The 17868-nt window shown below is 29.7% G+C and overlaps 2 protein-coding genes across 2 annotated transcripts; one reads left to right on the top strand and one right to left on the bottom strand.

Annotated features, from left to right (window-relative positions):
* Positions 1 to 507: 507 nt before the first annotated feature.
* On the bottom strand, positions 508 to 2316 carry UGT4 (isoflavone 7-O-glucosyltransferase UGT4). Its single transcript, NM_001317511.2, has one exon. The coding sequence runs from the start codon at positions 2188 to 2190 to the stop codon at positions 769 to 771; it is 1422 nt and encodes a 473-aa protein (NP_001304440.2). The 5' UTR covers positions 2191 to 2316; the 3' UTR covers positions 508 to 768.
* Positions 2317 to 15180: 12864 nt separating this feature from the next.
* On the top strand, positions 15181 to 16865 carry UGT2 (isoflavone 7-O-glucosyltransferase). Its single transcript, NM_001292091.2, has one exon. It carries the CDS (start codon positions 15256 to 15258, stop codon positions 16642 to 16644), a length of 1389 nt encoding a protein of 462 aa, NP_001279020.1. The 5' UTR covers positions 15181 to 15255; the 3' UTR covers positions 16645 to 16865.
* The last annotated feature ends 1003 nt before the right edge of the window (positions 16866 to 17868 follow it).

Raw genomic sequence — 17868 nt, 5'->3', positions numbered from 1 at the left:
CCAACAAATCGATATGTTTATGGTGCATCTTCAATTACTGTGGTGAAAGAACATAATTTACCAACTTTTCTATGTTGTAATTTAAAAAAATAAAAATCGTCGTAGTTTTATTACGTTGCAGACTTATTTTTTTAACCGCTAACGGCCAATTCCCGTGACATGTGTAGCAGAAGAAAATGTCTTCGTCTTCCATCAAATCAGCGAAATGACAAATTAACAGTGTCCAAAAGATCCAAAGTTCATATTTATTATATTAATTTTAGTCATTAATTAAACAAAAAAGTCCAATTAAGGAATGCGTGAAAAGGGTTATGAAAATGAACACTAGTATCTTAATAATTCTAAATGAACATTACCCTAAACCATTCACACATGCACTACATGTCGTCTTAATTAGAAGTTAGATCAATCAGATACCATTTTTCTCATTAATCATTCGTTAATTTCTTAATTAATTTAAGTACAAAAATGATACGAAAAAAACAGTTTAATATGCATTCTTAATTTGTTCAACAAACTAAAGACATGAGAAGTGACATTTAATTTTAAAAATCATAAAAATTGTATGATTTTAAAAAGACATGAGAAGTGACAACCAAATCCGTAACTTAGACGCAATTCATAATTAATCTTGCAAACATGCATTCGTAATTAACAACAACTGATCTCGTGCTCGTTGTTTATTTGAGAAAGACATTAAGCTTTTTATAATGAATCACACTTTTTTCTGAACTTAATAATATTCTATCGATCTCTAATTCTATACTACTAGTGCTCCCTCCATAGTTCCACTAACTTATTCAAAGCCATGATTGAAGATCCACCTTTCGCCATTGCTTCCGTGGCACTGATTTTCATTTTAAAAATCCTCTGTCTAATCTCCTTCCCTTTGTCCGAGTCCATGAGTTCCATCACTCGGTCCCCCAACTCGGTGGAACTCACTAACCCGTCTTTGTTCTGCTTCACCGCCAAACCCACCTTCATTTCCTCCACCAAGATCACCTTATTCAGCTTCTGCTCTGCGTAGAGAGGCCACGCCACCATTGGCACACCTTCACACACCGCCTCCAACACCGAGTTCCACCCGCAGTGAGTCACGAACCCACCCACCGAGTCATGACTCAGTATCGCCGCCTGTGGGGCCCAGTCCCTCACCACTAACCCCTTTTCCTTTGTCCTCTCCAAAAACCCTTCTGGCAACAACTCGTCCAAACTCGGTGGCTCCCCCGAGTCACCCTCTTCGAACTCGCTCCTCACGACCCACAAGAACCTTTGCTCACTCTTCTCCAACCCAATAGCAATCTCTCTCAACTGAGTCCTCGAGAATCTCCCCATGCTTCCGAAACTCAGAAACACAACACTATGACTCGGTTGTGAATCGAGCCAACTCAAACACCCGTTATCATCCTTTCTACAAGGAGCAGAAGAAATCACGGGTCCAATGCAAAACACTTTCGGCGTGGTTCCTTCCATCAATCCTTCGGAAAAAGCTTCTACAACCCTACCTTCCATGGCTTCACAAGTATTTACTATAACCCCGTCACTGTCCCTCATGCACGTGGCGATGTCGATAAAAACCTGGTAACCTTCGTTCGCACGATCCTGCATCTGCTCCGGCAAGTCATCGGTGTGAATCTTGGGTAACCCTGGGATTACGAGGTGCATGTTGAGGTCCTTGAAGGACTTGGTGCTGTTTTCGTGAATGATGATTTGCTGAAGGAAAATGGCGAGGGTGGAGGCGCCGGAAGTGTAGTAGAAGTAAGTGGGGATTTGAAGCGCGTTGGTGACACGTGCGGCGCTGTAGTTCATGAAGTCCAAGACTATTGCTTTGAGGTTTGAGGTTTGGGAGATGGAGTTGAGGATGCGACGGAGGTGGTGGCCGGTGGCGCGGCAGAGCTCGAAGGTGAGGGCCATGGGAGGGAGAACGGTGGGGACGGAGATCTGGGGGATGCGGTGGAAGGTGATGGAGGGGGTGGAGGCGGTGACGGCGGCGATGTATTTGGCGGTGGCGTCGCAGGTGAAGGCGGTGGGGGAGGTGGGGGTGTCTTGGTTGGGGGGTGGGGTTAGGAAAAGAATGGTGATGGAAAGTGAAGGGTGGTGGCTTAGTATGAGTTTACCTAGTTCCACCATTGAAACAAGGTGTCCTCTTCCCAAAGCTGAATATAGAACTATGGAGTCTTTCATGGTCATGATGATTAAGAGAAAGTCTTTCTTTTTCTTTTTCCTTCTCTTTCTCTCGTGGTGATTGTAAGGAGAATTGGTGTGTGTGAAGGGGAAGAGTTTCTTGCTCTATTTATGGCCAACGTAGAGTCCCCAAGCTTCATCATATGTGGCCGATCTAGAATTTTTTTTATTTAAATAATAGCAAGTGTGTTTTATTAAATATAATTTTTCTGTTACATAACACTTTTTTGTTATTATTGAAGTGAGTATTTATTACTTTTGTTGGTGGTAATTTTTTATTAAAAAATTCAGTCGATTAATTTTAGTAGGTCTTTTTTTTAATTATATTTTTTTATTCATATGATTTTTAATGTTGAGATTAAGAGATCAAATTCGATTCAACTGTATCAACAACTTGTTAATTACAGTTATATGTTTAAATTTAAAATCTAAATTATTATTAAATTAGAATAATTTTGCACCGTTAATTAATTTTAGTATTCTAATTATTATTATGATAAAGTTAAAAAAATACATATATAACGGAGTAGGTAATATAATTTGATACAAAAAGTTAGATAAATAAATAAAAAAGTGTAAAATAAATAAGGGTGTAAACGACTTTAAGTCATCATTATTGTTATTAGTTATTATTTTAAAATAAACTAAAAGTAGGGGTCAAGATGTAATGATATTTTATTGTTATGCATGCCTATGCTTCTAGATGTTGAATATTTAATGGTTAATCACTTGAGTGTGTTCACTTGGAGCTGTGTGGTGTGATACGGTGATCTGTGATCTGTCAGTATTTGAATGCACATGTATATTAATATTTTAATGAGAGGAATTTCAAGGAATCTTTAAAAAAAAATTCACATTTTTTATATGTTATACTCATTAAATCATGTCCTTAAAAAAAAAACAAGTATATTAAAATCAACTCTCTTATAATTATTTACTATACTACATTTCTACTACAGTTTCTTTTTATTTATTTTTTCTATAATTCCCATCACAACATTCATTGCATCTATAATTTTTTTTATCTCTTTTCTTATTCTAAAGTGATGTTAAATACACATCACTATATATCAAACATTTCATCGGATTCTTATTATTTCTCTTTATCATCTTTATATCTATTTTTTTATTCATTTTTTTCTTTAGTTGTTAACATTTACTGTCAACATATTTCCCACTCAAAAATGGAGTGTAGGTTACAAGTGTTCTCTTAACATTTTTTTCTAATAATTAAATTTTTTATTATTAACTAAAATTTACTTGAAGATTATAAAATAAGTGAAATTCATTAAACAATAAATGGAAAATTTATAAAATTAAATATTTTAGCATGTTTTAAATAATAAGAAAGAATATATTTTAAAAAATGTGTCAGAATATTCCCAGCATTTCTCGGACGGTGATATTTTTCCATTTTAAAATGAACCAAAACTATGAAATATCAATAAATGTTTATTTTATGCTTATATGTGCATGTGTTTTTAGAAGATTTAATATTTAATGACTATATTGTGTTCGCTTGGAGTGGTGTGGTTTATGGTTTGTCATTATTTGAACTCATATATGTGTTGATTTTAATATTATTGTAATTATACTTTGTACGGCTACTAAGAATATTTTTAATGGAATTTTTTTGAAAAAAAATTTAGTGAAAAATTTATTTTTTATCGTTTGTTCCACATTGGAACAAATTTATCTAATAAGGAGGAAGAATTTCTTAAAAATGAGATATGTATTTTCTACCAGAAATAATTTTTTAACGATAAAAAATAAAATTCATCTTGACACATAAGAACGCCATAATTAAATCATCATTAAATAGAAATAAAAATGCTCAAAGCAATTCAGAAAACGGGTTTTCGTTCGGTTGGATTTAAATGCTTCATATGATTATATTAAATTCAATCTTTTTTGGAGTGTACAATAATTTTTTACTTGAGACAATCTCAAGTTGAGTAAAACTATTATGATCAATAAAAGAATTCTTGAAAGTAGCAGCATGTTTGGATTTGAACTTCAAATTACTGATTAAACTGAAGCAAAAAGATGAAATATACAAGAATAGAATAAGAATAAATCCTAAATTAATAGATAAATTCCTCTAATTATTAATTTTTATCTAAAAATAATACATATTTTTTTACAATGATAATCCATTATAATATCAAGTTGTATTGAATCTCTTATTCTTAATCATATATATAAGATTCTTTCTGTCAAAAAAATAAACGTAAAACTTATTTAACCCTAAATCATAAATGTAATATAATTAAATTACATATCCAATTCAAAATAAATATACAATCTAGAAGATTATAATGGTTATATTACATATATAACTGTATTTACTCTCCTTTTTCCAATCTAAGGAATTTTTTGGTGAAAAGTTAGGAAGTAGTATATGAAAGTATTAAGATTTGTTCAAGAAGATGACATATTCCATATGGTTAGTCATGCATATATCGTGAAGTCTTTTTAATCTTCAGTGCCTTGTCTCTTTTTCTAGCTATCCTGGTATGGAAAATTTGTGACAAATTGAAGGGTGTTAACTAGGGAACCTTTGTTCAGTTACTATATGAGCATATATATATATATAGCCTTTGAAGACTGGTTTCCCATGGCGTGTAATTTTCTTTTTCTTTTTTACTTATGAGTATATAATTCTGGAACTAAAAGATGCTTTAGTTTTTTGTCTTGTATTTGGTGTTTGTTTGTTTTTACTTATATTTCTTTTGATATTTGCTAACAATGTTGGGCTATAAGCTCCAGTGCGCTGGCAATGACAGTGAGCAGAGATCTGTAGCTTTTTTCTTTTTGGTATAAAAAATGTTTAGATGTGTTGAATTTTGGGAGTTCACAAGATTCAAAAAATACTTGTAAAAAATTTTATAAATTACTTATCAATAATATTTTTATATTAAAAATGAGAATTGAACTACATCGAATATGTAAATTTATTTTTTTATCAATTGAATCAATTTTTATTGATAATTCTGTACCTTTTATCTCCACGGAGGAATCAATGCACCTGTTTTTGGTGGTCCTTGTTCGTCTTCAATTGGAAATTAACTATTATACCTAAGTACTTTGGTAGAATCACAAATATTATCTCTAATGCTTGTTTACGACGCTTATTTGATCTCATGTGATGTTGGATCTGTCATTAATTATTTGAACCCATATGTGATATTTTCAATATTGATTTCACTTTGTTTAGCTCAACTACTTATAGAAACTTGCTCATGGTTGGTTCGGTTTACATGGACTTCACACTAATACCAAATTCAACTTAATTTAAGTTGATCTTTATAAAGGATAAACTATAAGTGTTGTTATTTTTAGTGTTATTCTTTCATCAATATTAAAGTTTGAGTTATTCTGTATATATGGATGCAAACGTAAGTTTTAGTTATTTGCCACTAACTCACTAAGTGTATAAATCAAGTCAATTATTCAAATTTAATAAGGATTTTAAGTTTATATTTTAGATATATAATTACATTAAATATTTGAATAAATCTTTTTGTCATCCATCCACTAAAAATACATATGATCTGAAAAAAAAAAAGGCATAAGGTGTTATATTTAGCCACAATTAATTAAAAATTTACACTTGGGAGATGTTAAACAAAGTATATAATAGTCGGATATCGGTAGATTTTTCATTATATTTCAACTCTGATAAACTCACTTAGATTTAGGCTTCTAGGCTTCGGCTTGAGTGACAGAGTTTATGCATGAACAATTTTTGTTTTAGAAATCTGATGAACAATTAATTCTAAAATAAATTAATTCAACGTGCACGCGCAAATCATCATTTTGATGCAACAAAAAATGCTGGCTATCCCAGTTTAATGGTACATGTGATGCAAGAAAGATCCAAGTTCATGTGACATTAACAATCCTTTACTGTGTACTGATGACAATATACTTATAAATAATATATCAATGAAAAAAAATATTTTTTCTATGTACCTATATAAGTACTATAAGATACATCCGAAACTCAATTTTGTACTAGCAAATATAAGTTTATTGGGGGTGTTGTTGGGTCATTGAAGCCTAAAAATATGGGTCATGTCTCGTAATTGAATGATGCCATTATTTTGTAATTTCAATCAAGTTATCATATGCAGTTAATTAGGGCCTAAATTAATTGAACATTTTAACTCATGCATCAAGCTTAAATTAATTAGTACCTATTCTCGATCAGCAACTAGTTGCTACTTGCTCGGCAATGTTTGCATGAAATTGGGGTGGGATAATGTGTGTATGGTAAAATTAATTTATAAAGGTAAATACCTTTTCATTATCTTTTTAATAAATTAAATTCACTTTCATCTTTTATCTTTGAAATTTTTATTTTTAAAATTAGGGTTAATATTGCTTATGTGCGTGGTGCTGCTGCATCATACTCATCCTAACTTAAAGTCGTGCTTGCTTGCTGAAATTTTAGGAGTGACTTTCACCAACAAATTTTAAAAAAAAAATATTAGGAAATAAAAACAAAATTCAATCTCTTATCAAAAGGCAAAAACATATTTAAGTCAAATGAAAAAAGAAGAAGAAAAGTAGTAGACTTTAAAATGATAGTTAGAGTAGCATATGAAATTAAGTTAATTAGAATTGAATCTACTAAAATAAGTTCATATATAAATAAATTTATTATGATCAAATCAATTTATAATTTTTTTTACTGGAATCAATTTATAATTTAGTTGATCTAGTTTATAAGCTACTAAAATGACTTACTAATATGCACATTTTAAGTTATAAACTTTAAGAAGAAGAAAAAATCAAAATTTTAACTTAATTAGTTAAATTGGAATAGCTAGTTATAATTATTTTTTTATAATATTACCCCAATTAAAACTATCATCTCATATTAGTGCAAACTCAATTATTGTATTTTCTTTTCATCACAAATATGACTTTACTATAATTTTATACAGATAAAAGAATTGGAAAATCAATATGGTATATACGAATCTTTGTGGCATGTAACGACAATTTTGTTTTTTTTTTTAATGCAAACTTATACAATTACAAAATCAAATCAAGCAGAGTTAATTAAATTCATCGTACTAAGAACTGTTTTAATCGTGAAACGATATTATGAATTGCTTATAAATGTATAATATTGGGACTTGCTTTCTTAATTCTGTAAAAAAAGGACGCCAAAATCTCTTCTTTTTTCCCCCTTGAAAATAACATTATATCTGAATGTAACGGTAACTACACGTAGATACCAAATCGAGGTAAAATACGAACCTAAGATTGTTCTTTTTTTAAACATTGTTACTTCTGATATATAAGGGAAACAATGTTATAATAGTTTAATTTTATATCACAATATGATAGAATAGAAGTGGATCAGCGTCAGAAAAATTGGCAACTCATTCTGACCTTTCTTCAACCTCAATTATGAATCTTACATATGACACTGACTATAGAATCGTGTCCAATAACTCGCGCATCTAGAAAGAAAGGGGGTTGAACTTTGTTATTTCAATAATTAATGTATTATTTATTATTAATGGCTTTTATTTTATGTTATTAGATTAAATTAAATGAATCAGATAAAAAATTAAATAAAATAATATGAATTTAAATAAATAATATCGATTTATTAGGGGATAATGGAAATATAAAGTTTCTTTTTTATTTATTTATAGATTTACAAAAATTTCATTGAAAAATAAAGAGATTCTAATTGAAAAAAAACTATAATGTTTTTGTTATTGTGATTGATAACGGTAAAGATATTATAACAAATGTCAAAGAACGTATTATAGATTTACAAAAATTTCATTGAAAAATAAAGAGATTCTAATTGAAAAAAAACTATAATGTTTTTGTTATTGTGATTGATAACGGTAAAGATATTATAACAAATGTCAAAGAACGTATTATAGATCATAAGAATTTTGATAAATTGTCCTAGATTATAAACATGTGAATTTTTAGTTTTTGAATAAAAAATAAATATTAAAAATATTTCAAGAAATGATATTAGAGCATGTCTTCCTTGTTTGATTGTTAGGATTCAAATTTTTCTATATAAAACATTATGTGTCATTGGAAATCCTTTTGATGTAATTGCCTTGATGCTATGTACATGCCAATTTTTTTTTTAAGAATATGTGTCTTTGTGCTTCCTTGATATATGAAATCGGTGATGTTATAATAAATTATCACGATTAAATAATTGGAGTTGATTACTAGAAAAGTTATTTAAGTAAGTTACTTAAGTTATTGTTAGTTACTCAAGTTAGTTATTTTTTGTCTTTGTATAAATAAATCAATTTTATAATACTTTATGAATGTATCCAAAAATTATTTTTCATCTATCTTTCATTTATGATATAAATTTAATATAGCGTGATAAAATTATTTATGGATGTGATATTTATTTGCCGTAATTTAAGTGTAAATTAATTATAAACTTAAATATAATTTAAGAATATAATATTTACTTGTTGTGATTAATATTTCTATATTTATTGCTATCATTAGGTGCAAATTTAGTAGCTACGAATTCTTTCCATTTATTTATATGTCTGGTAAATTAAATTGATCAACACAATATATCATCAAAATAATTTATATTGTAAAAATTAATTTTATTAAAATTACATAGATATTTGTATGAGATTATTTTTGTAAATTGTGTTCTGCTTAAAGAAAGACACAATTTGACCAAATAATAACATACATGTGATGATAATTACGTGACAATAATAAATATTATCATATGAATAATGGTGAGTCCAAAGAAGGATTATTATTTGACACAACTAATTGTTAATATTTGATTTTGAGAGTACTAATTACAAATTAATTTTTCTATTCAAAGACTAAGAATTAATGTTGTGCTGAATATCTTGTGATGATTTATTATTTGATATATTTGCATGTCTCATTATATATATATATAATGAGACATGCAAATATTTGTAAACATGTTATATATTAGGAATGATTTTTGTTATTGACTATATGATTTATTGTTGATACAAGATCAATGAAATATTGATTTGGATACAATATTAGTATATACCACAATACACATAAGTGCAAGTGGTTTGTAAATTAACATGATTCCATTCTATGTTATGACGAGTAACATAATTTTTCTTTTTCGTATAAGAATAATTACGAAAGTCTCATTAAAGAATAAAGATATTTTGGTTGAGAAAGAATTATAATATCATTATTTATAATTGTGATTGATAATCGTAAAAATCTTACAACAAATATAAAAAAAATACTTAGATAAGAAATCAGAAATCAATTATGGATTCTGATATTTTATTTATCCTTAACAATTGAATATATTATAAATCCTATGACTTTTTGTGAATTATCCTAAATTATGTATTTGTGAATTTTTACCTTTCACATAAAAATAAAGATTAAAGATAAAAAATATTCCAAACAAAAAATCTCATAAGCTTATACATTATTAGTTACTAGTTAGCCGAACTTCTTTAACAACACTTGCTAATTAATGTCCGTCTAATAACGGACAAATTGAGTAGTTTAGTACTACTGGCATACAAAAATAAGGAGCATCTTCCCAAACTATACTAACTTTATGATGGATAATGGATTTTAAGGTGGACCATTGTAGGTGTCGCATAAGGGGGCAAGCACAGCCTTGGCTTTTCTCAGCTCCCTCTTTCCAATAATTGATCCTTTGTGTGTATATATAAGAAAAAATAGAAAAATTAAAAGGAAAAAATATATCTATATATATATATATATAATATGTTTTAGAATTGATGTTTGTTTACTTTTTTTAATAGTAGGTTATATCTTTAATTTTATTCATAAATTTAATAATATATTCTTTAAAAATTATTATTTATTAGAACTTAAATATTTAAAAAATTATGTAAAAAAAATCCTACCCCTTTTAATACAATCCTGGAGTCGTTCTGCTCAGATCCTTCACAATTATATTGTTTTTCTCACTCAACTCTTACTCCAATAACCCTAGTTGTCCACTAGCATGGTGGTAGACATTTTATTTTATCAACAGATATAAGATGTTAGTATTATTAATTTTTTGTTATTGAAAAAATTAGAATTTATGAACTCTTTATCTTTTTCTTCTCCCTTCATCACTATATTTATCTTATATCTCTATATTTGTTGTTTTTGTTATCCATGATTATGATTAAACATGAATCTCTCACTAATCACAATCTATTATATTTTCAATTTGAAAACTTTTTTTATTTTTGTGAATATTTTAAAACTTATTTGATCACAAACAAAAGTAGCTTGAGACACAATAATATTATCACTGTTCTCAAAGGCTTGTCCATATGATGCACAAATTCTTCAAGATTTAATAGGTTCTTTCCAATAATAATTGGAGAAACAAAACTAAAAAAAATGTAAATAACATATGAAATTTATTTTTTTTATTTAATTACACTATCAAGGTAAAAAAATAATAATCTGTCAAAAAAAGTAAAAAATAATAAAAAATTTAAAATTTGATGTATTTTTTTTCAGTCAACAAAATAAAATATATAATTGTAGGTACAAGACTAGATAAATACAGAGTATTCAAATGTAGCGAACTGCCCCCAGCATATGGAAATACTATTCCCAGATAAATTTGATGTAGTATTGATGCATTCATAAAAGTGAATTAAGAACAAAAATAATGCCTGAATCAGTAGAGCACCATTGAAAATACACTTACATAATCTTCCATAACATGATGCCTAAATTTACACAGAGAAAAAAAAAAACTCCAATAATGAATGAAGAAGCCAATAGATGAATTACAGTGTCACGAGCAGCATGTGCTCGTTGAAAGACAAAGTAGTCAGGCATGGAAAGTAAATGATTTTTATTGGCTGTCAATTTGTCATACAAAAATCAAAGGCTGCAAATGTAATATAATAGGATAGGATAGGAAAACCACTTGTTCAGTTCACTTTTAAGTTTGTTGTTTAACGACTTAAGTTGTTTTAAATAAAATTCTTCACGAGAGTTTATAAAAACATAAATAAAGCAATAAAAATAAAATAAACATTAAGATAAAATTAAATTATATATTTTAATTTTTTTATAACTCATTTAATTTTTTTAAAATAGATTAAGATGTAAAAACTAAGTTTAACTTATGAAATAAAAATTTAATATATCTTATATATATTGTCTCTCATGCCCCATCGTAAGAAATATATAAATCGGTTGCAACAATGATGAAGTAGAATGTGATCTCTTTTCTAGTTAGATGCATGGCCCAAATATTCCTAAATGACCATGATTTTACAAATTGCATGCAATCCTTTGAATAATGTGTGAATTTGAATGAATAAAAAGAGAATTTTCTAAAATTGAGAGACTAAAAAAATAAACTTAAATATGAAAGGTAAAAAATAAAAGTAATCTACATTTAAGAGACAAAAAATATATTTAGATTATGATTGTAGGTCAAAATCTTCTAGAAAAAAGGTCCAGAACTATTTATTGGTCATGTATATTATATTTTTCACAATTCTTAAATTTTACATTATTTTCCATGAACATGTATTAATTTAAGTAAACATTTATATACTATTTATTAAGATATATTTTATAAATGAGAAAGTAAAAAAATATTAAACATTTATAAATTATAAACTTACCCGTGATAAGGATTAATAAACCAGTTAATTATTATGAAAAATAAGCTTGAATTATATTGAAGTTAATAATATTTTAGGAAGCATTTCCATCATAAAGTGAATTAGTTAATATGAATCATATGGGTTCAAATAATGACAAATCACACGTCATATCACTCCGAGTGGACACAGCTTTAAGTGATGACTATTAAACAATTAATTAATCTTCTAGAAGCATGAAATAAACATTACTCAGTGTCCTCGTAGATTTTTAATTTTCATCACAAGTATAATAGTTAATTAATTAAATTTATATTATTATTTTTATTGTATCTTCAAATAAATATGGGATTATTTATGAGGAGATGTAATATTTTAGATAAATTTTGTGGTTAGTTAATACTTTATCTACCATGTATTGTTCTTTAGAAGAAAAGTAATCACCAGAAAAAAAATCACGCACAGCATATCCATAAGAATAAAATATCACTTCTTCATTGATCCCTTATAGTTTATAATTTATTAATGCAGAAACACTTACGCAGCCTGCTACTAATAACAACGCCTTTGAATCAGGAGAGTAATGGAAAAAGAAAATACAAAGACGACTTTCTCTTGAAACTTCATGATCAATCAAAACAATGACTCCTATACTTCTATGGTCCCCTTGAGGTTGCGTCCTTAAAATATTGTTTTTTTAGTAGTGGCAGCCGACTCCTCCCCACCACGTTGACCATAAATTAAATAAGAAACACTTTTATTTCCTTGCACACATTAATCACTTTTAGAATCAGAAAAGTAAAATGAAACAGAAAATTAAGTATACAAAATAGTAGTAAGACTTGACTAATAGGATTGATTAGTTAGTAGTTGAAATGGAAATTGAAAAGTAAAATGTTATGGATTCAAATCTTTTCTGTTAATAAAAACTAATAAATTAATAATTAATATTTACTAAAAGATAAAAAATAAAAAATAGAATAGTCAGGCTTAGTATTTTTATTTTATGAATTTTATCATTTTTGCTGCAAATTTTACTATTAAAATTTTTAGCTTTTGCATATTTTTCTAATGTTGGAGTGTCACTGAAAAAACTTACCGGATTTTTTCAAAATAATATTATTTTGTTATTAATATGATAGTAAAATGTGTAGAAATAGAATTTTAATAATAAAATTTATGAAATAATGATAAGTTTGGTAATAAAATCTGCAATTAAGGGTATGTTTGTTCTAGAGGTTTGAAAAGGAATAAAAATAGATGAAGGAAAAGGGAAAGATAGTGTTAAGTTAGGTTGTTTGATTGAAATGAAAGAGAGTGTAAATAAGAGGAAAGTTTTGAATTAAAGTAATAAATAAATAAGAAAAAGAAAAAGTAAGAAAAAAATGAGACAAATGTCCATTTACTTCCCATACAAAAACATGTTTCCTGATTAGGTGAGACCGAAACAAAATCCAAAATTATTGAGAAATAAACGTCTATACGTTGCACATATTTGATTATTGGTGAGAGTTGCAACCTGGCACCCTTTGTTTGATCACCTATTGATTATTGTAGATGTATAAATGATTATCAGCTACAACGAGGCGCCATTAGACCACTTGAGTGAGAGGGGCAATTTTAACAATAGAGATAAAAATATATTGTGTTTCGTATACTTTTCACTTTCACTCCATTTTATCACAATTTGAGATGAAAGTAAAAGCATGGGGAGCCCAGGTTTTTTTTCTTTCAAATCTTGCAGCTTCATTTCATATGTAACAGATATTCAATTCATCTACTTTCATTCCAACTGAACACATTTTACTTTCAATAATGCTAATTCAACCATTTAAACCAAACACTACCAAAGTTATATAGTAACCTAAAATTAAAATCAATACATGTGGGTTAAAAATGATGACAGATGGCATATCACTGATCTCTCCTCAAGTGAACAAACTTGAGTGATAATAGCCATAAAATATACAATCTTCTAGAAACGCGGCATGTATAACTCTATAAGCATAAAATAATGATTTCGTGCTTCCCTCGTTGTTTCTAGTTAATCTAAAATATACCCACACACTGATAATCCAATACACTTGCCAACTTGCATGGCTCGCTGCTCCACACACACAAATCCTCCTTTGAATCAGGAAAGATAGAGACAAAAGAAAAGACAAGAAAAGATAGACTACCTCTTGAATCAACTTTGAGGAGGGACACCTAGTCTTCATGGTGAAACTAGGCAAACTCATACTCATTCTACATAGAGAGATAATTAATACTGGATTATTAACTTGACTTGTTTCATATTTTCTTCGATTCGGCACTCTTAGAAAGTGAGTTTTAGGTTAAATTTAACCTCAAAAACTAACTTAAGAGGTAAGGGTTGCTTCTAATGTATGATTACTTTTAATCGATGTGTGACTTAAATTATTTTCAACACACACCCTCAAGTCAAACACTTTCTGGACTTAGGGTGTGAACAACAAATAGTGAGTGTTTGTCATCATAAAATAAGGACTAGCGGAAGCGTGGTCTTAGGATTAGAACGGGCCCTGATACCATCTTTAAAAGGAAATTTTGAATTTAACTTAACCCCAAAAACTAACTCAAGAGATAAAAATTATCTCTAATATAAGATTACTTTTAGCCATGTGAGACTTTGATTATTTCCAATAAACACATGTAAATATCGAATTCTCAAATCCCTTTTAGAAATACATAGATAAATGTAACTTGTTAGAGTTTCTCGTCTCATACACATGTGAAAGTATATAAGTGATATCGCCATTATATACTTAATCTTCTAGATCGAAGCACATGCATAGGCATAAAATAAAAATTACGTAGTCTCTTTATAGATTTTTAATTTTCATCACAAGTGAAAGGGCACTCTGCAATACATGTGGTCCAAACAGCGACAGATCGCATGTAGTATAAGCCGACACAACAGTCAACAGCACTCCAAGACCCTTAACATGTGGGTTCACTCTTCTAGAAGCACATGGATGTATGATACAGCAAATAAAAATAAATTTAAAATTAATTTTAAACTCAAATCAATTCTTTAACATTAAATCAAACAAGGCTTAATATTATATTTTGTAACCATCCTAATTAATATATTTTGAGATATATTTTTATAAATTTCAGTCCTTTCTGCGTAGAACCCTCCTTAAAAAAATTGTATTTAATAGGAATAATGGAATTCATGTCCTTCCCACAACCTGTGTTACCAGCAGAGTTATAAGAAAATAAAAAATAAACCAGCCAAGCCGACATATAATTCAAGACACTTAATTACGCGGTCTTCATTCACCTTCCAACGCTGCCAATAAATAGAGCAAGAAAAACACTTTCCCTCCACACACAAATCACCCTCCTTAGAATCAGAACAGAAAGAGAAAGAGAAAAGGCAAAAAGAAAAAAAAAGACTTTCTCTTGAATCATCATGACCATGAAAGATTCCATTGTTCTATATTCAGCTTTGGGAAGAGGACACCTTGTTTCAATGGTGGAACTAGGTAAACTCATACTAAGCCACCACCCTTCACTTTCCATCACCATTCTTTTCCTAACCCCACCCCCCAACCAAGACACCCCCACCTCCCCCACCGCCTTCACCTGCGACGCCACCGCCAAATACATCGCCGCCGTCACCGCCGCCACTCCCTCCATTGCCTTTCACCGCATCCCTCAGATCTCAATTCCCACCGTCCTCCATCCCCATGCCCTCAACTTCGAGCTCTGCCGCGCCACCGGCCACCACCTCCGCCGCATCCTCAACTCCATCTCCCAAACCTCAAACCTCAAAGCAATAGTCTTGGACTTCATGAACTACAGTGCCGCACGTGTCACCAACACGCTTCAAATCCCCACTTACTTCTACTACACTTCCGGCGCCTCCACCCTCGCCGTTTTCCTTCAGCAAATCATCATTCACGAAAACAACACCAAGTCCATCAAGGAACTCATCATACCAGGGTTACCGAAAATTCACACCGATGATTTGCCAGAGCAAGGGAAGGACCAGGTTTTTATTGACATTGCCACGTGCATGAGGGACAGTTACGGGGTTATAGTAAACACCTTTGATGCTATCGAAAGTAGGGTTATAGAAGCGTTCAACGAAGGGTTGATGGAAGGAACTACGCCACCAGTGTTTTGCATTGGACCGGTGGTTTCGGCTCCTTGTAGAGGCGATGATAACGGGTGTTTGAGTTGGCTCGATTCACAACCGAGTCACAGCGTTGTTTTCTTGAGTTTCGGAAGCATGGGGAGATTCTCGAGGACTCAGTTGAGAGAGATTGCTATTGGGTTGGAGAAGAGTGAGCAAAGGTTCTTGTGGGTCGTGAGGAGCGAGTTCGAAGAGGGTGACTCGGCGGAGCCACCGAGCTTGGACGAGTTGTTGCCAGAAGGGTTTTTGGAGAGGACCAAGGAGAAGGGCTTAGTGGTGAGGGACTGGGCCCCACAGGCGGCGATACTGAGTCATGACTCGGTGGGAGGGTTTGTGACTCACTGCGGGTGGAACTCGGTGTTGGAGGCGGTGTGTGAAGGTGTGCCAATGGTGGCGTGGCCTCTCTACGCGGAGCAGAAGCTGAATAGGGTGATATTGGTGGAGGAAATGAAGGTGGGTTTGGCGGTGAAGCAGAACAAAGACGGGTTAGTGAGTTCCACCGAGTTGGGGGACCGAGTGATGGAACTCATGGACTCGGACAGAGGGAAGGAGATTAGACAGAGGATTTTTAAGATGAAAATCAGTGCCACCGAAGCAATGTCTGAAGGTGGATCTTCTGTCGTTACTTTGAATCGGTTGGTAGATATATGGAGGGAGCACTAATTAATGTAATGTTTATGCAGCTAAGCATAATTTATTTGGTAGAGAATTACTGTGAGAGAATAATTAAGCTTTGAAAAGTGTGATTTAGTTCAGAAGGGAAGTTCCTCCTCGATAAAGAATGAGCACGAGTTAATTTGTTGTGCTCAAGACTGTGTAACTAGGTTAAAATATCAAAAGTTTGACTGTGCAATTGTGTTTGGAATGTTACAAAACTTTTAAAAAAATAAAATATTTAATTTTTATTGTTAGTTGTAAAATAATTTTATATTATTATTTAATTATAAATCATTATTTAAATTATTTTAAAACTATTATTTTAGAAATTAATAAACTTATTATATATGATAAATTTTTATTAAATAATTATATAAATGTTTTATTCAATAATTGTATAAAATTTTTTATAATATCTTGACTTTTTCTGAAATAAAATTTTAATTCTTTTTACATAACTAGGACAAAAAATTGTAAAAATGATGAAAACAAATAAAACTCTGGTAAAATTTATATAATAGTAGATATTGGATATGAAAAAAGATGAAAACATCTGTATGACGGCAACAACTTAAATAATGTAATAACTACCTACCAAAATTTTAGAAAAATTATGTAAGCAATATTTTTAAGTAAATAATAATATTAATATTAGTTAATTTTAGTAATTTTAAAATCAAATAATTACTTTAGATAACTGTTACAATTATTTTAATAAAATAACATAACATAAATACAAAAATAAATTTAAAAAATTAAAATTAATTTTTGGGCTATCCTTTTTATATGGGCTAGACGTATAAACCAAGGCCCTGTATAGTGACAGATCTAAATATATTTTTAATGAGGGGAAATAGATAATTTATCATATTTGCATAGAAGAAAATTAAATATTACAAGTTTTACAAAATTCATAACATCATAAAAATTCAAAATATTTATGATTTTACCAATCATAATTGTTCTTTACATTTTTATATTGTTAAAATGTTGTATGATTTTTTCATTTTTAATTCTATAAAAAAATTGTAAAAGTACGTAAACAGGTAAAATTAATATCAATTTATTTTTTTTCTTTTATCTATTATAATTTTAGAATTTATTTTAAAAAAAATATCTTACAGGAAAATACTAAATACTTTTATGGGAGTAAAATTAGAAGTGATTGAACATATTGAGAAAAAAAAATCTTGTATGGACAATTATCCCATACATGAAACCCAACTCAAA

The sequence above is a fragment of the Glycine max genome, chromosome 16 (genome assembly GCF_000004515.6).
Source record: "Glycine max cultivar Williams 82 chromosome 16, Glycine_max_v4.0, whole genome shotgun sequence".
Classification (NCBI taxonomy): domain Eukaryota; kingdom Viridiplantae; phylum Streptophyta; class Magnoliopsida; order Fabales; family Fabaceae; genus Glycine; species Glycine max.
Note: the sequence above shows the minus strand (reverse complement) of the source record. Positions and strands in the feature narration are given on the sequence as shown.

Excerpts from the sequence above, each read along its gene's own strand:
- UGT4 (NM_001317511.2), bottom strand. The coding sequence starts at position 2,190 with ATGACCATGAAAGACTCCATAGTTCTATATTCAGCTTTGGGAAGAGGA.
- UGT2 (NM_001292091.2), top strand. The coding sequence starts at position 15,256 with ATGACCATGAAAGATTCCATTGTTCTATATTCAGCTTTGGGAAGAGGA.